This window comes from Lampetra fluviatilis, chromosome 62 (genome assembly GCF_964198595.1).
Source record: "Lampetra fluviatilis chromosome 62, kcLamFluv1.1, whole genome shotgun sequence".
In the NCBI taxonomy this organism is placed as follows: Eukaryota; Metazoa; Chordata; class Hyperoartia; order Petromyzontiformes; family Petromyzontidae; genus Lampetra; species Lampetra fluviatilis.
In genome coordinates, this window is record NC_136336.1 from 4294423 (window position 1) to 4317562 (window position 23140).

At 50.7% G+C, this 23140-nt stretch overlaps 1 protein-coding gene across 6 annotated transcripts in view; it reads left to right on the forward strand.

Moving 5' to 3' along the window:
• The window catches only part of LOC144951377 (histone deacetylase 4-like), a 262255-nt gene that overhangs the window by 194352 nt on the left and 44763 nt on the right, over positions 1 to 23140 (forward strand). Inside the window, exon 1 of one of the 6 annotated variants that reach the window (XM_078881613.1) lies at positions 18436 to 18451. The exons of the other annotated variants lie outside the window; for them this stretch is intronic. Within the exon in view, the coding sequence (XP_078737739.1) occupies positions 18439 to 18451 (13 nt within the window). The 5' untranslated portion in view covers positions 18436 to 18438. Of the gene's footprint in view, positions 1 to 18435; positions 18452 to 23140 lie in introns of those variants that run through there. 6 annotated transcript variants of the gene reach the window in all.

Here is a 23140-nt window from a genome sequence, read left to right on the forward strand (position 1 = left end):
GGGAATCTGAACTCGGCTATTAAAAACTAAACCATATTTTTTAATTTACCAGGTAAAGGCCCGCACTGAGCTACATAGCTCTCTTTTATAAGCGACTTGGCTATCACAAATGATCGCTCAGCGAAGTGGCTTGTCATTTATAGCAGCCAAATGTTCTCGACGCATGTTTATAAAATGCGGAGGGGAAAAAACCGGAGGACCCGTCGAAAATGCACGCCGCGAGAGAGAGAGACGCACAAACTCCAAATATACAGCAGGCGTCAGGGTCGATATCGAACCCACGACATTCTGTAGACCAGGAGAGGTAGTTAACATCTCCTAGCCACCGTGATAATGATGATGAGAGAGAGAGACACGCAAACTCCAAATATACAGCAGGCTTCAGGGTCGGGATCGAACCCACGACCTCCTGCATACCAGGCGAGGTAGTTAACATCTCTCAGCCACCGTGATGATGATGATGAGAGAGAGACACGCAAACTCCAAATATACAGCAGGCGTCAGGGTCGGGATCGAACCCACGACCTCCTGCATACCAGGCGAGGTAGTTTACATCTCCTAGCCACCGTAGCGTGGCTATCTCACTGTGAATCTCAAGAGTTTTTGCTACGCCACCACCCTGCTGCTGCGCCATGGGGGGCGTGGGAGCAAACAAAATCGCAGGCAGGGGGGCAAGGCCGCCCCCCTGCCTGCGGAGGGCAATGCACCGCGATGACGGTGCCGCACGCCGATAAGCATCATCGAGGAGACGCAGGACGTGGCGATTGTGTGTGGAAGCATCGCTCCGATATCGCGTGTCGTTTATCTGGCAGCGTGTTGGCACCTCCACATTCCAAACCATCGCCGCCCCAACAAGCACGAAGATCAGGTCTCGGTCAGCACCTAATCGTGGGCAATATTCATGTTACAGAGCATCTAGCAAGCAAATCGTGAATTGATAGTCGTCTGGAAAACATGTTGGTCGAACGATTAAATATTCTCGTACGCGAGTTTGGCTCTTCAGGGAAATTGCCGTTCGTTTTTATTACCCTCTGGGCCCGGCTATTTTGAGCAGTGCCACCGCGGGGGAGTTTACGGAGCAACACTTCCCCTCCTATCGGCAATCATCTGAAGCTCTCGCAATCCCTGAAATAGCCGAGCAATGCCAGGGCGCTGCCTGGCACCGCCTGGCATTTGCCCTGCCGCTAATTTGCACGACTGGGATCTCTCTCTGCGCGCGCCGTCGACCCTCCTAGCGCGCTGTCAGACCTGCAGGTGTCTCCGCTGTAGCTGCCGCCCCCCCCTCACCCCACCCACAGGGGCATTGTGATGGTGGTGGGGGGGGTGGATGCGCAGAGGGTTAACCGTACAAGTTGTTGCGCGCGAGCGTCTGCATAGTAATGGGGCGGATTTTGCCGCACTCTGCCAAGTGCGTTACCGACCGTGCATGCCGATTGCGTGCGTCCGCTCGCGCGTCTGGTGTGTACGTGCGTGTCTCGCGAGTCTCGTTTGAGACGCAACGAATTAATATCTCGCAGCAAGCTCTCTGGGTGTTCGCTCAGCCTGCGCTGACTACCGGGCGGGGTGGTTGGTGATCGGCGGTGGCGATGGTAAAGGGGTTGTCTGCGTCTGGTCCGAGCGCTGGTCGTTGCGAGCGTCTCGTTTTCATAATTTAGGTTTTTGGGTCAGATCGCGTTATTTATAAATGTGTCGTAACCCTCCACCACCCGACACGGCCAAACAGTAAAAAATGTGTCACGTTTTCAAAGGACAAAATAATTAACTTCTTTAGCCCACCGGTGTGTTTTCTTCACCTATATCATGAATAATATTGGTCGCGAAAGCCTACGTGTTAAATTGACCAACGTCTCGTTTTCGACGGGTTCTATTCTGCACGAAAGCGAGGTCCCCTCTTGTTCTCCCCACTGCAGCGTCCGCCCGGCGAGTCTCTTCCTTTGCCCCGATGAGTGCCGTCGGCAGTCACATTGAGAGCGTCTTCTCAATCCCGTGGTCTGTGCCAAGACACGCACCTATTCAGACTCGCCTTCCCAAAAAAAAGGCGATTTAATTTTTTATTTACAACATAATATTTGTTAATGTACGTGTTTATCTGGTGCGTGATTTTTAAATATGGCTCTCGGTGGCTATTGTAGATGACAGAGCAGATAAGCAGGACCATGAGAACAAGTTGAGTTAGCTGAATTGTTTGATACCAGCTTACAGTTTTTTTCCATTCTTTCTTTATCTCGTTTGCGTAAGCTGCACACGGTGTGGGCTTTCAAATGACGTCGATTCAATCGATCGATGCTTATTTGTGACGCACAACGTCCCAATTAGCCAGTCACCCAGCGACTTTGCAAGGAAGTTTTGTGGTGCATCGGCGTAAAACAAGAGCATGCTAAATCGGTGGAGTGGAGGTGTTCCAATGAGGAGTTTTAGGGACAAACGTGCGCGCTTTACAAACAAACGTCAACACGTGATCATCCCATCGTGACGCCGATTGCATTTCTGTTGTCGAGTGGCACAGGTGGCAGGGGTCTAACTCGGTTGGGATCTCCTTGTCAGGGGGGGGATGTGAGCCCACTTTCAGATCGGTTGCGGTGCGATGCGGCCCGTAAAAAATAAATAAAAACGAACGATTCCGCAGGTGCCCGCCACAAAAACTCCGTGCGCGCGCGTGTGTGCACCCCCCTTCGGCACAAACCAGACCCCGTGGCTCTCACCGGCTCTCCCCTTATCTCGCGGCTGCAAAGCCTCTCTCTTCCTGTGGCCACCGGGGGGCCTGCCAGCGCTCACCGCCGGTGCCAGACCACACCCCCCGACCTGTGCGTGGGCTTCGCCTCAACCTTACCGCAGCGCCAGCTGCTGCCCGTGCGTCCGCCACCCCCCCCCACCTCGCCCGCCCAGCCCCTCGATGGGCGAGCAGAATCAGAATCGGAATGTTGATTTGTACCGGGAGGAATCCAACTAGCTCTAAAGCTCTTTTTCACAGATATCCAGTATTTTCACAGACGTTCAGAGCGGTGTCCGTGCCTCGCAAACTCTCACAAACAGGAACATTTGCGCAGATAATCATGGCTAGTAGGCCCGCCCCCCCCCCACCCAACCGTCAAATCCCATGAGAGGATTTTCAACTGCCCCAACGTCGTTCTTTTGCCCCGAGGTTCCACGACCCCGCAGTGGTTCGGGTGCGGCCTACACGGCAAGCGACGACGCCTCCAGAGTGGGAAAACAGAGGAGCTTGGGTTTTCGGTGATATACCGGCTATCGCTCCGTGGTGCCCGTGCGATGGCCGTGAAAACCGTAAGAGCGTCCCGGTCTTGCATCGCGATCCGATATCACGGTCGCTGGCGATACCTCGGCGCTTGGGGACAGCGTGGCGTGTACACGCGGGGCGCGCGGAAACCTAAATGCGGAGAGAAAAAATAGTGGCAAAATAATTAGTATTTTTTATTGTCGTCGTCGTTGTTGTTGTTGTTGCTGCGAGAGTTTACCTGGAAGAGCCCCACCAAGTCTCAAGGCTCTTCTTCAGGAAGGTCCTGCCCAGTGTTTCTCAGCAGGGGCCGTGTTCCTACACGTGCCGTCGCGGGTGAACCTGCACAGCTCGGCGATTCGAGACGTTTGGCCCGATTGCGGTGACAAATTGCGTGCATTTAAAAATGTTTTTATTTTTAGAATCATCGGTAAACAAAGTCCCGCGCTCTCCACCGCCGACTTGGCAACACGGTAGAGCAACCCCATCCCCAGACGGGGTGCCATTGACGTAATTGGCCGACATGCGGCTATGAAGCAAAAAAAAAAGGCGCCGCCCGCGTCCAAGATAGTGGCAGGTGCTGCGCCTAAGGTCATTCTTGGCGACGTAATTGCATTCTCCGCGGAGACGGGTTCAGCGCCGCTGACGTCAGAGCCGTCGCCTTCTGACGCTCGCCGAGCCGCTAGCCGAGCACGGCGCGAGTGGCGAGGAATACTAAGGATGCCGCCCGCTCGCAGCAGAGACACCCACCTCCGCAAGTGACCGATTGGTATTGACGACGACGATGATAAGAATAAGTCATTGCGGTCCTGTGCCAATCCACCGCTGGATGGCGGCGTAACCGCCCACCCCCCCACCCCCGCACGTCTTGTGTCGCGGGAGCCGGTTGACTGTGGGGTGGGTGACGGGGGAGGGGGGGTCAAGGACCGGCTCGGATGTCGCTCGCCGCTAGCGCTGGCGGCCGTGGCTGGGGGCTGGACATCAAACGCGGGGGTCGGGGGGGGTGGAGGGGGGTCAAGGACCGGCTCGGATGTCGCTTGTCGCTAATGCCGGCGGCCGTGGCTGGGCATCAAACTCGGGGAGGGGGGGGGAGGGGGGTGGGGGTCGCTGGGTGCGGAGCGCGGAGCAGCAATCGCCACTCCCACCACCACCGCTTGCCGCCCCCCCAGGCTGCGAAATAGAATTTCGGGGAAACAAAGGGTAAGCAGTCGTGAACTGTAGTCTCGGCATCATCGTTGCCTAGCCAGCTTGCATCAGCCTTGGCAGCAGGGTGAGGATGAACGGGTTGCATTTGGCAATTGAATCCCTGGGGGTGAGGGACGTTGAATGGTCGTGCCTCCGGTTTTGAGTCCGTGCCTCCCTGCTCTCGGGAGGGGGGGGGGAGTCACGCACATTTACAGGAATTCACATTCGCGCTGAGTAACGAAGGAGACGTCACGGCGATGCACTCCCTCGCTGCTCCTGACGCGCGTCATCTCTGCCGCATCCACATCGGCCATACGAAAGGAGGAGGAGAGAGATGATGATGATGAGTGCGCTTGGTTAATCGGAGAGCGATTGCAGGCAGAGGCGACTTCACAGGCGCGCGCGGTCGGTTAACAACGCCTGACGGGTCGGTTGCGGTTCGCTCCTGCTGCCGCTTTTGGTAAATTGACGAATTTACAATCGGCGCCGAGAAAACGATGAGCAATTCCACGCTTGACGCAGTAAGTGCTGTCGGCAAGCGCCTATTAAGGCGAACGATCCGCCTGTGAGGGTGGCGCGGCCCCACACAGCGCACGCTTCGGGCATCTGGGCCCCTCCCCGTTGCCCACGTTTATCACCTCGCCACAACCCAAGTATGCATTTTTCGCTTCGACGGGGGGGGGGGGGCTCATCTGTTCGGGAGCACGTTCCACGCTGCGTGCCATTGTGACGCTCCTTCTGTGGCGGTCGACGGCAAGCCACTTGATTGACCTGCGCGGCCGAGCGGAATGATACGGCGCGCGGAGACGGTACGGTGCTCGGAACAGCACGCGGAACGGTACGCGGTACGGTACGCGGAATCGTACGGTAAGCGGCGGCGTTTCCCTCGTCTCAGCTCTGCTTCCGCCAGGGCGATCTTGACGCGGTTTCAGTAACTCTGCCCGAGCTCACCTCGTGGAGGACCCAGGCCTGTGTCGGGACGTGCGCACGTGGTTTTCGGCGCTGGCAACGGTGGGCGGGACCGCGCCGTTCCCTCATCGCGCGGCGCTCGCGACGAAGGGGTGGCGATCGTCTTGTCGGCGCAGAATTCCAATTATTTCCCCAATTGCCGCAAATGAAAGCCCGAGTGCACTTTAATGTCGTCAAATATTTCGGAAATCAAAACGTTACGCCGGGGGTATAATTACCAGTGGTCGTGGGTTGTTTTTTTTTTCAGCGTGGGCACCCGGAAATGTGTTTTTTGTTCTCACACAGTCGTTGGGAAATTGGATTTTTGTTGAAGGACGAATTTTCGTGTGTTCTTTAACAAATACACTGCATGTGTGCGTGTCTGTGCGCGTGAATGTGTGTGTAAATATGTGTATATGCGTGTATAGGTGCTCGCTAACAGCACTTGCCCCAACAGTCTGTTCAGGCTATATGTGGAATCTTTGTCTTTGTATATGTGAATGTGTGTGCATGTGCGTGCGTGTTTGTGCGTGCGCGCGCATGTGCGGCTGCGTGCGTGAACGTGTGCGTGTGTGTGCGCGCATGTGCGGCTGCGTGCATGCGTGTGTGTGCACGCGCGACTGTGTGTGCGTGCGTGTGTGCACGCGCGACTGTGTGCGTGCTTGTGCGTGTGTGTGCACGAGCGACTGTGTGCGTGTGTGTGTGCACGAGCGACTGTGTGCGTGTGTGTGTGCACGAGCGACTGTGTGCGTGTGTGTGTGCACGTGCGACTGTGTGCACGCGCGACTGTGTGCGTGCTTGTGCGTGTGTGTGCACGAGCGACTGTGTGCGTGTGTGTGTGCACGAGCGACTGTGTGTGCGTGCGTGTGTGCACGCGCGTGTGTGCACGCGCGACTGTGTGCACGCGCGACTGTGTGCACGCGCGACTGTGTGCGTGCTTGTGCGTGTGTGTGCACGAGCGACTGTGTGCGTGTGTGTGTGCACGAGCGACTGTGTGTGCGTGCGTGCACGCGCGTGTGTGCACGCGCGACTGTGTGCACGCGCGACTGTGTGCACGCGCGACTGTGTGCGTGCTTGTGCGTGTGTGTGCACGAGCGACTGTGTGCGTGTGTGTGTGCACGAGCGACTGTGTGCGTGCGTGTGTGCCCGCCGCTGGTGCGGTGGATATTTTGGGATGAATGGAGCCTTCAGGAACAATGACACGCAGCGAAGGACGGAGGAAATTGGATTGCCGACTATCGGCGACCGTAACGCCGCCGAGCGGTTTAACCCAGTTCCCTGCTCCTGCCACCCCCCCCCACTCCTTCTCTCGGCGCTTTTGTCGCTTTATATAGAAGCCCCGCCGTACTTCCGGCCACTTGTTTTTCCTAAGATTCCTAAGATTGCACTTTGGCGTTGGACCATCTAAAACAATTCGAGGTGGCCGTGTGGCTCCAGAGGTCAGAGCAAGGAGAGCCGATGTCCCCTCTGCGACGCTGAATGTGGAACCTGGGTTTCAGCCGCCCCTGATGAAGTCGAATTCTCAGCTGTAGGGAGCTGATGACCTCAGCCCAGCCGCAAGTGACTTTCGCGCACCAAGAAGTACCCAGCTAAATTGAGTTTTCCCACTTAAATGGTTGCCAAATTATAGCTCTGAAAAAAAAGTTGCTTCGTCGTCACGCGATGAAATCGATCTCGTCCGTCGATAAGGTCTCACGAAAAAATAAGACGTCTCCAACCTGTGCGGGTTCTTCAAAATCAAAATCCAAGTTGTCCCTATTTCCGTGTGATTCCGACCTTTCTCGCCTCTGTGAGCAAAATGACCCCAGGCAGCCTTCTTGTAATTTTTGGTTGTTGTCTTCCCCATCGAGCCACCAGCGGAATTTTCACCGCGTTGGAACTCCCCTTCCTTGGGTCGCCCCCCCCCCATCGCGTTCACGTGAATCGGTGGCGAAAGACAAAACCGACTTTGGGGAGGGGGGGAAAGCCAGCCGCCGTATTATCGCGAACGCTCTGGGATTATTATTGATTTGTGTGTGGGGGTGGTTAGGGATGGTCGAGATAACACAAAGTCACACGGTGGGGCGGCTCCTCCTCGTCGTCGTCGTCGTAGTCGTCGTTGTTGTCGTTGTTGTTGTCGTTGTCGTCGTTGTCCTCGTTGTTGTCGTAGTCATTGTTGTTGTCGTTGTTGTTGTCGTTGTCTCCGCGCGAAACGACTCTGGGAGCCTGCGCCTTAAAATTAATCGGTCCACGCAGAGCGCCCACGGAGTTGGAGCCGCTCAACGATCGCCGCCGAGATTGGGGTGCCACGGTACCGAGATGTTAACCACCTTGTCGGATATGCAGGTGGTTGTGGGTTCGATCCCGATCCTTACGCCTGCTGTATATTTAACATTTTTGCGTGTTCCTCCCCGTAGTCACGTGGAATTTTTCTCCGGCTCCTCCGGATTTTTTCCCTCCACTTTCAGAGTATTTGGCTGCAATCGTTTTCCATGCGATAAGCCGCTTCGTTGAGCTATTATTTACGATAGCCAAGTCTCTTCTGAAAAAAGACCTATACAGTTCAGTGGGCCTTACCTGTTAAAATAAAACATAGTTCAGTTCATAGATCTCCCCCGCTGGCTGCGCCAGGCACCGGGCTGGAAACACCGGGGCGGCCGGCTCTGTCTGTCTGCGAAGGAACCCTGCACGATTGAATATTTGCGAGTGGAAATAACTCTCACGCAAATTGATACTTGCTCATGAGTTAGTAGTCGCAGCATCTTTGGGATTCTGTCACCAACTTTGTCGCTCGAATTTTTTCGGACGTGGAACAAGACTCAATGTACACTGTGTGTACACTGCGTGTGTACTGTGCGTGTAGTGTGTGTACCGTGTATTGTGTGTGTACTGCGTGTATTGTGTGTGTACTGCGTGTGTACTATGTGCCCTTCGCTTTGTGCGCCATTTTTTTGTTTGTTTTTAAAGCATCCGCTGCCGCCGCACAAAGCAAGGTGAAGCTTGCATATGTGAGCACTCCCATCTCTTCTGTGACGGGTCCGTCCAGCATGAAAGAGTAGGCCAAGCACCCTCTAAAGGGGCTCTCTAGAGCTTCCCCCTAGCGGAGACAGGGGGGACCCCTTCTGCCAGCCGTGGCGTGAGCACAAGAAATTGCAGGGCTGCGCCATTTTTACCTTTGTTACATTTGTAAATAGTCGTAGAGGATTCCTAAAGCTCACCGCGTGCGAGCGCCTGGTTTCACCCGTCGGTGGCTCGCCAATTGTCGTGATGAATAGTTTGACGTCCCGAAATCTAAGAACGCGTTCGTGTTTTTCCCTCCAAGGTGACCGCACGTTCCGAGGCCTGTAATTATTTCCGCGGGTTGGACTTTTTTGTTGTTGTTGTATTTCTGTGTTTACATTTCCCCTCTGCCCCCCCCCCCCGCATGTCGACCGTTTGTGTATTATTTTGCAACTTTGAACTAAACCCCCCCACCGTCCCTCCCCCCTCCTCTCTATACTACTCACTTAAGAAAAACATGACTCTGTTTATTATTACGTGGCACCGTTGACTGTGTGTAAAAAAAAGTGTCTCACCTTTATGGAAGAAGAAGAAAAACATCTTCCAAAAACGGGAAATGTTCTACGAGGCCGACTTTTCTGCGTCCAATTAGTAATTAAATTAAAACTAAACTGTTTTTTTCCATGTAAGGCCCCATTGAGCTAGATGTAGCTGTTTTTCAGAAGCGACCTGGCTGTCACATACGGCTTGTCACGTGGAAATGTATAGCAGCCGAATATTCAAAACACACGTCGATTCTAAATGTGGAGGGAAAACCCAGATGACCCGGAAAAAAATCCACGCGACCACAGCGGGAGAGAGAGAGAGAGATGCAAACTACAAATATACAGCAGCAGGCGTCAGGTTCAGGATTGAACCCACGACCTCCTGTACACCAGGCGAGGAAGATAACATCTCGCCACCGTGATGAGGTCGAAATAAAGCTACGCAAACTCCAAATATACAGCAGCAGGCGTCAGGGTCGGGATGGAACCCACGACCTCCTGTATACCAGGCGAGGTAGTAAACATCTCCTGGCAACCACGGCGCGCGATCAGGGTCCTGGAAGCTGGTGTTCTTCTGGCAAGGAAACTTTCTTGCTTCTCGAGAAGGAAAATCTCTCGAGGGGAAAAGCCCGGGAGGGCACCGCGGGTCCTGCCCTCCAGCCCAGCGCGTCACGTGGGGCACACACACCAAACAGCAGCAGTGACTGCAGCTCCGTACGCCGCAAAGTGGTGGTGACGTCACCACGGCGCGCTTGCGCCAGGCTAGGTGCACACAGAAAGACAAAGATTCCCCGTATAACCTTAACAGACTGATGGGGCAAGTGCTGTTAGCGAGCACCTATGAAGGCCGGCATGGCACACAAGGGGGTGGGTGTCCAACAGCACGCCCGGCCGCCTTTGTTTCCCTGGTGGCAATGTTTACACACCGCACCAGGTACTCATTTTAGGCTGAGTCGAACTAGTTTTGAGGCCCAGGACCGGTTCAGATAATCGTCACCCTTGTCGGCGGTGAGCAGGAATCAAACTCGGGACCGCCGGGTTCGTAGCGCAGCGCGCTAACCGCTACACTACCGCTCCCCACACGACACACACGCACACACACGTCACGTGCGCACTTGCACTCACTTGTGCGATGTCTATTTTCCCACGAGTGAGTGAGCGCGCGGTGGTTTCTCTAGCACACGTGCTCACGTGTGCACATGTGTGCGCAAAAGTGTGGGTGTGCACCCAACAGCTCGTGTGAAACTGCCGCCCGTGGTTCGAAACCTCGGTTTTGCGTGACGTTTGTTCATGGTGATCTCGCCAGCGGTCCATATGACTCTTGAACTCTGATAAGCCTGGCAATGGCACAACTCAAGATAAACAGTTGCGCAATCTTATTACATATTTTCCTAAAGCTCCCCCCACCCCCGCAACAACTACACTTTTTTTTAAGCCGATAATTACATCTATTTTACGAAAAAACCCAACGGACTGCATAGCAGCGGGTCTTTATAAACGCAAGGCCCCTAAGAGGAATCGCTGGCCCACCGCACAGTCGTGGTCAACGAACGTATCCCTCCACTTACACCGGGGAGCAACAACGGATGTCCCTCCTGGCTTCGTGTACCGCCTCTTCGTAGCACGGAAGATGATGAGCCGCCGTCTAGAAGTTTAGCCACGGTCCAGATGTTGCGTCACTATCCAATCGGAGGTGCGATGGGAAGCCCCGCCCACCCCCCCCCAATACGTTCCATTCATTGGCTGCCACATTCAGATAACCCCCTCCCCCCTTATCCTCCCTTAACTTGTATTTAAGGGCTTGTCTCTTGGAATTTTGCCTCACTTGATACGGTAAATCTAGCTGTGACGGTCCCATCTGATGACGGAGACTTGTGTTGCCTCCGAAACGTCGTGATTTATCATTTTATTTCTATTATGTTATTTTTATTATTTAATTTTACCTACTTGACTTTACCGCAAAAAACCTAAGAGTAAGTGTGCGATGGGAAGGTCAACAAACTAAACACAAAAAGCAGTTCTAAAGCACTCTAGATGGTTTAAAAGTGCGTAGCTCCCCAGTGCCTTACTAATATCGGAAGGAAGAGCGCGTTCCAGACGGCCGCAGAAGCGCATCTGTCCGCCGTCTTTTTTCGACGGTGGTTGAAGAAGCAATTGGGGTGGCGGTGGTATCGCTCGTGGCCTCGCAGCAAGAAGGCCCTGGGTTCGATTCCCGACTCACGCGCACACCCCGTTCTGTGTGCAGTTTTTGTATTTTCTCTCCACCTGTTCTGCATGGGTTTTTCTCCGGGTTCTCCGGTCTCCTCCCAATGCTGAAAAATGTACCTGCATTTGACTCAATCTGGAACGCACGCAGCAGAGACGTCGCCACCACCTTGGCAGGACCCTTCCTGAAGCAGTCTTGAAAGTCGATGAGGTCTTCCCTGGGTAAACGAGCTTAGTGATAATGTTGTTATTCGTAATAATAAATATAACGCCTGCTGTCTAGACGTGTCATTTTGCGGTTGAAAGCGGCGTAATGATCTGGCAGGGAATGGGTTTTTTTTTTTAGAATACTCCAGCTTGCGGTGGCTGTGATATTGGCAGTGATATAATTAAAACGTTTGAAAAGGCCCCTTAATTGCGTAAAAGCGGCACTCTTTTTGCCCGTTTGCTGACCGAGTGGTAAAACGCGACCACCACAACGAAACGCTCGCCTCATTCAAATCGTGCCGATGCCCCCCGAAATGAACGATTGCGAAAATATAATTATGATTTTTTCTTTTCCTCCGAATTAATCATGGCAAAAACACACCACCACCACCCGAGCGCTGCAAAGTGAAAGCCAGACACCTTTAGCGGATTGTGTTGCGGTGCCGGAATTCTCGGCGTCGATTCCGCTGTCCGCCCATCTCCCTTTGTTCATCGAAAACGACGAGCAGTTCCCGTCAAGGTCACGCAGAGAGAGTTCAGGGCCCCGCCTCTGCCACCTCATTTCTTACCCGTGAGCCTTGTGTTGCAGTCGAAACGTCATGAGAATTTTAATTGTTTAATATATTTATTATTTTATTATTTCCCTTCTACGTGACTTTACCGAAAGAACCAAGAATATGTTGAACGTGTTTTGCACCGTGCTAATCGGAGGTGCGGTGTATGTACGTGTGTCGAACTTCTTTCGCACCGTACGTAGCCAACTGTGCTAATCGGAGGTGCGGGGGGAAGGACAACAAACTAAACACAAAATGCAGTTCTAAAGAAATGAGTTTGTCAATCTAGATGAGGATTTAAAAGTTGCATAGCTCCAGTGGCTTCCTAATATCGAAAGGAAGTGCGTTCCAGACGGCCACAGAAGCGCATCTGAAAGCACGCGATGTGGTGACCTTCTTTACAGATGGTGTTCTAACCACAGCAAGAGTAACAAAAAATATTTAGTTTACGCACTTAGAGCCTCCAAACAAGGTGGCGAGATGTTAATTACCTTGCCTGGTATTCAGGGGGTCGTGGGTTCGATCCCGACCCTGACGCCTGCTGCTGTATATTTAGAGTTTGCATGTTCTCCCCATGGTCACGTGGATTTTTCTGCAGGCCCTCCCGTTTTTCCCTCCACATTTAGAAAAATGCGCTTTGAGTATTTGGCTTGCTGTCAATTTCCACGAGGTAAGGCAGTTGGTTGAGCTTATCATTTGTGACCAAGTGGCTTTTGAAAGAGAGCTGTGTAGCACAGTGGGCCTTACCTGGTAAAATAAGAATAGCAAATCGTAACAAACCTGTACGTTTCGATTTAAAGCTTTCATGACTGCAGGGATTCATCTTCTTGGTTCTTTCGGTAAAGTCACGTAGAATGGAAATAATAAAATAATAAAAATAAAACATCATAAAATAATTATCACGACGTTTCGGCCACAACGCAAGCAGCCGCCCTCAGACTCTGTCTACTCGACAGACCTGCTCTCCACCTGAGGACGGCTGCTTGCGTTGTGGCCGAAACGTCGTGAGAATTATTTTATGATGTTTTATTTTTATTATTTTATTATTTCCATTCTACGTGACTTTATCGAAAGAACCAAGAAGATGAAACCGGCACGTATCATTAACTTCCTTGCACCTCGTTTAATCTTAGTTTTATTCCCCTTAACGCGCGCGCTAGAAACAATTGAATACAATGCAGCTCGTGCTAGCTGCATAGCTGGTTATGTGCTCCCGCACGGCATGCCGCTAATTGAATGGCAGACTCTCTAATGGGTTGCGGTGCAGGTTTGTGCTCGGCCCGTTTAAAAACACGCACGTAACAAGGCGGCCGTACGGGACGGCTCAAGGCTCCCTGCAGCTGCTCCTGGATCCCCCCCACACACTCCAACTTAACGCACACCATCCACTCGCTCACTCGCTCATTTGCTCACCCGCTCATCCGCTCACTCACATGCTCACCCACCCACTCACTCACTCACATGCTCACTCACATGCTCACCCACTCACCCACTCACTCACATGCTCACCCACTCACCCGCTCACTCACATGCTCACCCGCTCAATCGCCCGCTCACCCACTCACTCACATGCTCACCCGCTCACCCACTCACTCACCCGCTCACCCACTCACTCACTCACATGCTCACCCGCTCGCTCACCTGCTCACCCGCTCACCCGCCCACTTACCTGCTCACCCGCTCACCCACTCACTCACCCGCTCACCACACAGTAGGTGACCTCGCAGTTCTTTCTGCTTCTTCCTGCGCGCTGCTCCACTGTGGAATTCCCTACGAGTAGCTCGCTCAATGCACGTGACGTACCAGCCCTTTATCCATCACGGCTTTTACTCATGCTTTTTGTTGCTGGCCGTTTGGCATTATGGGCCCTGTGTGGGCCTGTGTTCCCCAACCGTGATAGTTTTTTTTATCCCCAGCCCGCTGGGCGGTGACACCGCGCCACCATCGCTAGGAGATGTTAACTACCTCGCCTGGTATGCAGGAGGTCATGGGTTCGATCCTGACCCTGATGCCTGTTTATTTGGAGTTTGCGTGTGTCTCTCTCCCCATGGTCACGTTGATTTCTCTCCGAGTCCTCCGGTTTTTCCCTCCGCATTTAGAATCGACATCACGCGGTTTAGAGTATTTAGTTGCTATAAATGTCCACGTGATAAGCCACTTAGTTGAGCTATATACTTCCATGCTTGATCACATCTTTAAATACTCTTAGGTTTTTTCGGTAAAGTCACGTAGGTGAAATAATAATAAACTAAAATATTAATAAATGATAATAACTAAATTAAACCACGACGTTTCGGAAGCAACACAAGCCTCCGTCATCAGGTGTAACTGCTCCATTAAAATTACTGTAGCGTGTGTAATTTTACTGGAGCAGTTACACCTGATGACAGAGGCGGATGACGGAGGCTTGTGTTGCTTCCGAAACGTCGTGATTTAATTTAGTTATTTTCATTCATTATTATTTTATTTTATTATTATAATTTTTTTACCTACGTGACTTTACCGAAAAAACCTAAGAGTATGAATCTTTGCAGTCACGAAAGCTTCAAATCTAGAATTAACACATCTTTAAAGTCTTTTCTCTCTCATTCATATTGCACTGCAGAATTTTCCTGCAGCAGTGGACAGATCTTGGCCAATAATGATGAAACAGGTGGCGTGGCTTGAATCAATACCTATCGAATTCTCCGTCGAGCTATCTTTTGTGGCAACCAGCTCGCTTCTGAAAAAGAGCGACATAGCTCGATTGTGCCTTCCCTGATTTAAAGCTTTTGTGAGAATTTTATTGTTTTATATTTTTATTATTTCCCTTCTACGTGACTTTACCGAAAGAACCAAGAATATGGACCTTCCCTGTTAAAATAAAAAATAGTTTATTTTTAGTTTAAAACAGGACCCTCGTGTGAAGGTGTCTCTCCTCCTTTTCTTCACTCCTAAACGCCGTGATCGTGTGATTCGTGCGCTTAGCGCCGGTGCGAATGTCACATGCGCCGGCTAATCGCCAGCTCAGCACACGGATCACATGTTCTCTCTAACCACCAAGCGGTGTCCTGCTCCACGGTGAAACGCTCCCCCGACGTTGGGAGCTCTATAAAAATCGTCGTTTTCCAAAAAAAAAACGTTGCGGCTGTCGATGTTTAATTTTAGGGACGTGGGCTGTCTGTCGTATACCGTCAAGTGCGTTGCCACTGCAAACTTCAACTAATCTGAAACTAAACTATTTTAATTTTATTTCACCAGGTAAGGCCCCACACTTTTTCAGAAACGACCTGGCCATCACTAATGATAGCTCAACGGAGTGGCTTATCGTCATGTGGTCAAATGAAATAGTTTATAGTTTAGTTTTTACCCCCAGGGTACGATGACGGTTGTTGTTGTTGTTTTGCTAACCTTACCCAAGCTGGAATTTAGCGTTGAAAAACCAGCAGGAATTGACGTGCTTTGCGCGATTTATAGTTATTATACTAGATTTATTTTGGTTTATTTATTTAGTTATCTATTTGAGTGACTTTTCCTTTACTATATTTTGCACTCCTGTCGTTTTTTTATTTTGTTTCGTTTGTTGCAACTTTATAACACCCCCTCTTCTCCCCAACGTTCCCCTACTGGACGTCTGCGAAAAAGAGCTTCATAGCTCATCGGATTCCTCCAGCATCAATAAACAAATAAAGGTTTACACCATTGGAACCTCATTTGCCAGTAGCAAAATATGAGAATTGTTTTTTTACCCTTTTATCTGCAACAAAACTGACACTTTTTTTTACAAGGAGTCATGTTTGCATTGACCACAATACCTGCAGTCGGAATGCAAACAAAAAACACAACTCTGATAATGTATGCACTGTCCTTGAAATTGATTGGTCAACACCCGAGACAGCTTTCTTTAGAGCCTTTTGGCGTCATCTTGTCCAACACCACGTGAGACTAGGCTCTAAAGAAAGCTGTCTCGGGTGTTGACCAATCAATTTCAAGGACAGTGCATACATTATCAGAGTTGTGTTTTTTGTTTGCATTCCGACCGCAGGTATTGTGGTCAATGCAAACATGACTCCTTGTAAAAAAGGTGTCAAGTTTTGTTGCCAGATAAAAGGGTAAAAAAACTATTATAAAACAAACGTTTCCGATTCTGATGGGGGCCCAATTCCCCAAGGGACATCTCGTTGCCTCGTGAGAGATGCCCCCCCTCCCTGAGTGCACGTTTGCGATCTTCTTCATCTTCTTCTCTTCTTGTCATACGGCTGATGAAGACAGGGAGCACGCTTCAAGCCGGACATTCGCGTCGGGAGTAGCGCTCAGGACTGTATCGCCGCGATGTCTCTGGTTTTTGTTGATCGGGCGTTGCGTCGTGATATACGTCTGTTATTACATTTGGCGACGAGTGAAAGGGGGGGGGGAGATAAAAACACCCCGGAATATTCCCGCGGTGTCTTGGTTACTTTTTTCCCCCGCGGTTTGACGTCGTTGCGGGCGGAGGCCATCCGTCGGCGGCCCTTTGCCGCAAAATCTCCCGGCGCGGCTCAGAGAGGGCAGGGGCGGTATCATAATATCTGTGCCTCGTGTAACAAGTGATGCAGTATTCAGCACGCGGATCGCGTTGTTCCCCTTTGTGTTCGTCACCTCGTGTTACCGTGCAGGTTGCTTGAAGCACCACCGCACCATTAACATTTCATGCTTGCAAGCGTGCTTACAGCCAACCGTGCTCGACAAATAGTATTCTCGAGGATACACACACACAACTGATATAAAACCCAGCAATGTCCATCCGCACAAAGCATTGGCAATGGCCGATTGCGGTCGTGTGCTGGAATGGTTGAAACTGTTGCTACGTCCGCACCTCCGAACAAGCGCGGTTGGCTACGTACGGTGCGAAAGAAGTTCAACACGCGCGCGTACGTGTGGTGGCTCTGCTGCCGTAGCAGGGCCGCTGATCAAATTAGACCGGCGTGTGGTCGTTTGGGAAACTTCCCAATCCGTGGTACACCCTGCCCTGACATAGTTGCTCGGCGCACGGCTCTGCGTTCGTCAGGAATAGTTAGAATGTTTATATTTTTATTCATACGTGCAGCGTCGTCGTCGTTCATGCAAATTGCCATCCCACGGTCGCTGATGAGCCAATTGCCCAAACTCTGCTTTCCTCTCTTATATTAACATTTTTGTTCAGCCACTTAATCCTTTCCCGTATCCGAGATGTCTGCATGTTGCAGGGTGTGCGTCCCGTTCACCGCCGAAACTCGGAACGGGTCGAGTGGCTCGGCGTAAATTTTATTCGGAGAGGCGTAGTAGCAGCGCCGTTGTTTTTAAAGACGTTGCGCTCACCGCAGAGAACCGTAGCGAAACGACCGCCACTCTATGATAGCTGGCACCAAACTGTGCCACGCGCTCTCCTGCATGGCCTTGTGGGAGCAAACTGATGACGTACATGCACATTATTGGAATGGGAAAGGGTTAATAAGTATTTATACAAGCGAGAGGAAGCCGAAACACCCGGAAAAAAACCCACGCGTGCGAAGGAGGAACGCTTTATCCCCCGTACAGATGGAACAGATGGGCGCAAAAAATTCCGTTACCACCATCTCCTGGTGAACCATGGTTACGGATCATCCTCGGTGCCCCCATGGGAAAGGAGAGTTTCACAACATCCGTGCGACGATCCAGCAACCCTCGCTGCTGCCTCCACAGCGCTGGGTTACAGGCACCAGCCACGTGTGGCTCTCGTGTAGCCACCAGCGTCACCACGCGGCTAAGTTCTGCGTTTTATTGTTACACTCTCCAGAAGCCCGACCCAGAGCAGATCCGACAACGAAAACTTGGCGTCAATGCAGCGTTAGCGCGCGCGTTATTGAGTGAAGGCGACATTTCACTCGGCCGATTGCGAAGCGAGTGAACATTTCGTGGAACGCATAAGTACGTAGCCATTGGAACGTCGTTAGTTTTTGTTGCGCGGTGTAATTTTCGTAAATCTTAAAAACGCCGCTCGTCATACGCCCGCCATTCACTGCGCGCGCGACGCCAGTCCCAGGATCCAGATTTAATCGACGTGGGCCCACGAAAGAATGATTAATTGGACAAACAAAGATCAAGTATGAGAATGAGAGAGATAATGTAGAGCGATCGAGAGAGAGAGAGAGAGAATCCCTGGGCTAGCAAATGACAATCGTTTCGTAATCGCGAGCTCTCAATGCGCCGGGATTACGATGATGCCGAAAACGCTCGGCACATCGCACGCCGGCGCGGTAATTGCCGCGAGTGTTTTAAAAAAAATGTTGCCGTGGTTGTTATTATGTTGTTTTTGTTCTCTTTATTTCTCGCAGGAGAAAGCAGGGCTAAAAATAACCACGCTCGATCGCCCGGTGTTTGTGCCTCCATGAGACTAGGCCGGAGTGAATCTCGCAGCGGCTGTGACGCCATCACGCTCGTGTCGGTGGCATGGGCAGGCGCACGGCGTGGTCAGTGGCATGGGCAGGTGTGTAACAGACATACCTTTCAATAATATTACTAAATGAACTCGTTTATGTTCAAAGTAAAATGATAAAATGCTGCTGCCACTTTGCATTGTGGGAAGACGCGCGCCACACGGCTCGCCATGACGATACTTGGTGAGAAATCGGAGCCACGCCAATACCCCATCGTCCTTTTTCCCCGGGGTGTCGTCACGCTGAGATCGTTGCTGCTCGGTTAATTTTTATCTCCTGAAAAAAAATATATATACAGTATATCTGAATGAACAAAACTAAATAGCGTAAAAGTGTAAATAAAACGTTGTTAGCTTGGGACTGATCTGTGTTGACTTTCCAACGAGGTCTCTGAGATCTTGGGATAAAGTCACGCGTTTAGAGTATTTGGCTGCAATAAATTCCCACGTGATGATAAGCCACTTCGTTGAGCTATCATTTGTGATAGCCATGTCGTTTTTGCAAAAATACCTATATAGTTCAGTGGGGCCTTACCTGGTAAAATAAAAAAAATTGTTTAGAATGGAGGTTTATGCACCGGTAGCGGCATGGGCAAGACATTCAGGCGCTCTAGAGATACCTTTAACCCGTTAAATCATCGCTTCTCAAACAGTTTAATTGGCGGCATGGTGTTATATACAAGGTCATCACTTTCATCATTTTTTCGAATATAATTATCTCTTGTGCAACTTGACGCCGCGTGCGTTTTAAGCGTTGCTCATTGTGAAGTGGCAATGATTATTATAGGAGACTTTTGGAACGCGTACGTATGTATGGTTGTATGTTTGGTTGAACTTCTTTCGCACCGTGCGTAGACAACCGTGGCTCATCGGAGGTGCGGGGGAAAGGCAACAAACTAAACGCAACAAAAATCAATTCTAAATCTAGATGATTTGAACGTGCATAGCTCCCAGTGGCTTCCTAACATCGGAAGGGAGAGCGTTCCAGACGGCCGCAGAAGCGCGTCTGTGACCCCGCGATGCGGTGACCCTCTTTACGGTGACGCGAACTGCAGTTGAAGAACTAACGAGAGCGGCGAACCACGCAAAGGATGGTCAATAAAATACGGAAACGCGATTGTAAAGATTTGGAGGAAAAAAATCGATATCGCCATGGTCGTCTCGTCGTGAATATAGAAGATAGAAACCTTCCAAGGGTTTTTGTTGTTGTTGTTGTGACGAGCAGCCGGAGTGGCATATGCGGTGGGTAACCGTACCCACCGCATATGCCACTCCCTTGAATACTATAATGATAACAACAGCAGCAGCAGCAGACGTAAACAAGGCAGGATGTTTCTCCGGCTGCTCGTCACAACAACAACAACAAAAACCCTTGGAAGGTTTCTATCTTCGTTTGCCTCTTATTTTTAAGCATTTCAGGATCATCAGAATCGGAGGAATCCGTTCACTTTGAAGCGCAAAGAATCGTCAGACTTTGTTAGTTTGGCACACGACGAATTGTCATGAACCGTGGTCGTGATTCAATTCAAATAATAAATCTGTTTTTTTTTACTCTACGTTGCGGCGAATGCAGCATCGCCTCCAGTGGTTGCAGGCTTGACACGAGGCAGTTATATACAAGTAATATTTTAAAAAACTTTTTTTAAAACACGCTTTTATGAAATGTCCTAGTAATGGCAGAACTTCACGACTCCAGGAAGTGGCCCCGAAGCTTGCCATAACGTAAGGGACCGTGTCCAATTACAGCCAACGTCAGTTGACCGTGGACAATTAGACCCAAGCCGAAACATAACATATAAAAAAGAACGTTTAAAAAAAGATATTTTTTATGATAGAATATAGTTTTGTCTTCAGTATGACATAAGTATACCAAGTTTGCAGTCGATACCACATTGGGAAGTGGGTTAAAATTGATTTACAAGATTTGAGGATACAACGACAACAATAGTGAAATTTTGATTTTAAGCTTTCGTGACTGTAGGGATTCATATTCTTGGTTCTTTCGGTAAAGTCACATAGAAGGAAAATAATAAAATAATACGTGACTTTACCAAAAGAACCAAGAATATAACAGTGAGTTAATAGAAAGTGTGTAAAAAAATATAGCGTCGTCGTGTGCCATGATCTACTTGAATAAAATATAATCGCTTAATTGGTCCTGACGCACTGCGTCTCTGCGCGTGTCGCAGGTGCAAGAGGCTGTAATCGATTATCCCATGCCCCGTGTGATTTGCCAAGTTTCCACCGAATCTTCTTGGTTCTTTCGGTAAAGTCACGTAGAAGGGAAGTAATAAAATAATAAAAATAAAACATAATAAAATAAAATAATTCTCACGACGTTTCGGCTACAACGCAAGCAGCCGTCTTCAGGTCGTGAGAATTATTTTATTTTATTATGTTTTATTTTTATTATTTTATTACTTCCCTTCTACGTGACTTTACCGAAAGAACCAAGAAGATGAATCCCTGCAGTCACGAAAGATTTAAATCGAAATTTCCACCGAATGTTAGGGAAACGCCTGGTAACGTGTTTTCGCGTCATTGGCATCCGCCTTGCGTTGCCGCGAGTTCCCATCGCCAGCGCGCTCCGCGTAAGATTCCTTTGCGCAGTAATCGCCGCTGTGAATCCATTAGTGGCAGCGACGTAGGATCTTTTTTAAAAATATAAATTCAGGCCAGCTGTTTACTTGCTGCAGTTTCATAACGCGTGCACGCCGGGGAGCCGTGCACTCTCGAGGGGCCCCAGATGTGTACGAAGCACACGACCAAAATTAGCGTTTCCCTCCGCGCCGAAGGGGGGCAACAATGCCCGCGGCTCGCTTGCATTGTTTGTGGTTCTGCATCCGGGTGGAGTGCTGGTGGTGGGGGAGGTTTTTTTTTAATTCAAACGAGTAAATAAACGACCGAACGTGCACTTCCAGAACTTCCCGTGCATCATTTAATTTTTTTTTCTTTTTCTCAAAATTGCGATGGCTGTTTTCTTCTCTCTCCCATCGGGTTGCTTTTTTCGGAAACACTTTACGATTTGTTTGGACTTCGGGGGGCGCACAGCTGATGGACCCCAGTTTGTGAAAGCCCCCTGTGGCCAAGGGTCGTTTGCTTTTGAAGCTTTGTTGATTCCCTTACATGGAGTGGCTGGGGGTGGGGGGTGCGGGCGCGGTGGGGGGTGAGATTTACGTTGAGATTGTGGCGAGAGAGGGGGGGTGGGAGGGGCGGGGGTGTGGTACGGGGGGTCAGGTGTTGTCAGTGGTAGTACCCCGGTTGGCGCGTTGCGCTGCGGATCAAGTGACCTGAGATTGATTCCTGCTCATAGCCACCAACACCGGTGACGATTATCTGAACCGGTCCTGAGCCTCCCCTAGGTCGACTCGGCTTCAAATGAGTACCTGGTGCAGTGGTGTGTGGGGGAAGGACAACAAACTAACACACACACAAAGCAGTTCTAAAGAAATTCGTTTTCGAGCTAGATTTAAAAGTGCATAGCTCCAGTGGCTTCCTAATAGTGGCTGCAAGTGGCTTCTGGGGAGACAAAGGCGGCCGGGCGTGGTGCTGGCCACCCACCCTCTCGTGTGCCGTGCCGGCCTTCATAGGTGCTCGCTAACAGTACTTGTCCCCAATAGTCTGTTAAGGCTACACGGGGGATCTTTGTCTTTTGACCTCTCGTTGCACAGGTAACGTCCAGTTTGGGCCACGCTCTCACCGCCGTGTCCTTTCGAGTGAATAATTATAGCCGCAAAGTTCAGGTCGGTGGGCTCTTGGAGAGATTGAAGATCTCATTTCCGTGGCCGTAATTGTGAGAGAAAAAACCAAAGCCTGATTTATAACTGATTCAAAACGGTTGGTTATTCTTTAGGCGCATGGGTATGTTGCTTATCAGTATTAAGTTGAGTATGGTCAACCACACGCCACCCCTCTCCCATCTCCCATCCCCCATCCACCTTGTTAACTTAAAACTTTTGATCCCGGTCTGCCTTCAGTTACTGCCCCCAGCTGTTGCGTACTCCGATGTGTTTTGCACCGCTGCGTGGCCCCCAGGCGGGACGTCTCCCATCGTTCAGCGGCAAACCTTGTCCCTGGTTTGTACGCAATTTTGCCCAAAGCGCGCTCCCAACTTTGCTCTCCCTCCCATCGGGAAAGTGAGTGGCCTGGGTAGGTTTTAAATTTAAAAAAATTAAAAAAAATTCCCTGTAGCTCTCTCGATCCCAAGTCTCCCATCGGTTCTGAAATCCGTCGGGGCCACTTGGACGTGGAGATGCGGCTGCGAAGTCCCAAGATGCATCTTGCAGGAGGGGCCGGGCTCAACATTTTCTCGGGCAAAGTCCCCTTCGAGTATTTGCTCTTCGCGCGTGGGCAGAAACGGAAGTTTTTGGCTTCTCTGGCGAGTTCGTCTCGCCCAACGCAAACCTCTCTGACTCCCCCCCCCTCCCCCCCCGGTGCTTCCCTGGTACATCTGGCGGTCTGAGAAACGTGTTTTGCTTTGATTCGGTCGGCCGTTTAAAGCCGGTTCTGTTATTTGACGATGCTACTTTCGGTGTGATGCTCGCCCGTGGCTCCTGATCACAATCCCGAACCCAAGCCGCAATGAGAGAGAGCGAGAGTTTTAAGAACCGTTTTAGTCCCGGGTGTGTTTTTGCGCAATGTGCAATCGCGTTTCGGTTCCCCCCCCCCCACCCCCATTGATTTATGTGAATCGGTCACTCTGAGTGACATCACGACGAGGGTAAGGCCCACTGAGCCACACGGCTCTTTTTCAGAAGTGGCCAAATACTCTAAAAGGCGTGATGTTGATTCTAAATGTGTAGAGAAAAACCGGAGGACCCGGAGAAAAATCCACGCGACCACGGGGAGAACACGCAAGCTCCAAATATACACG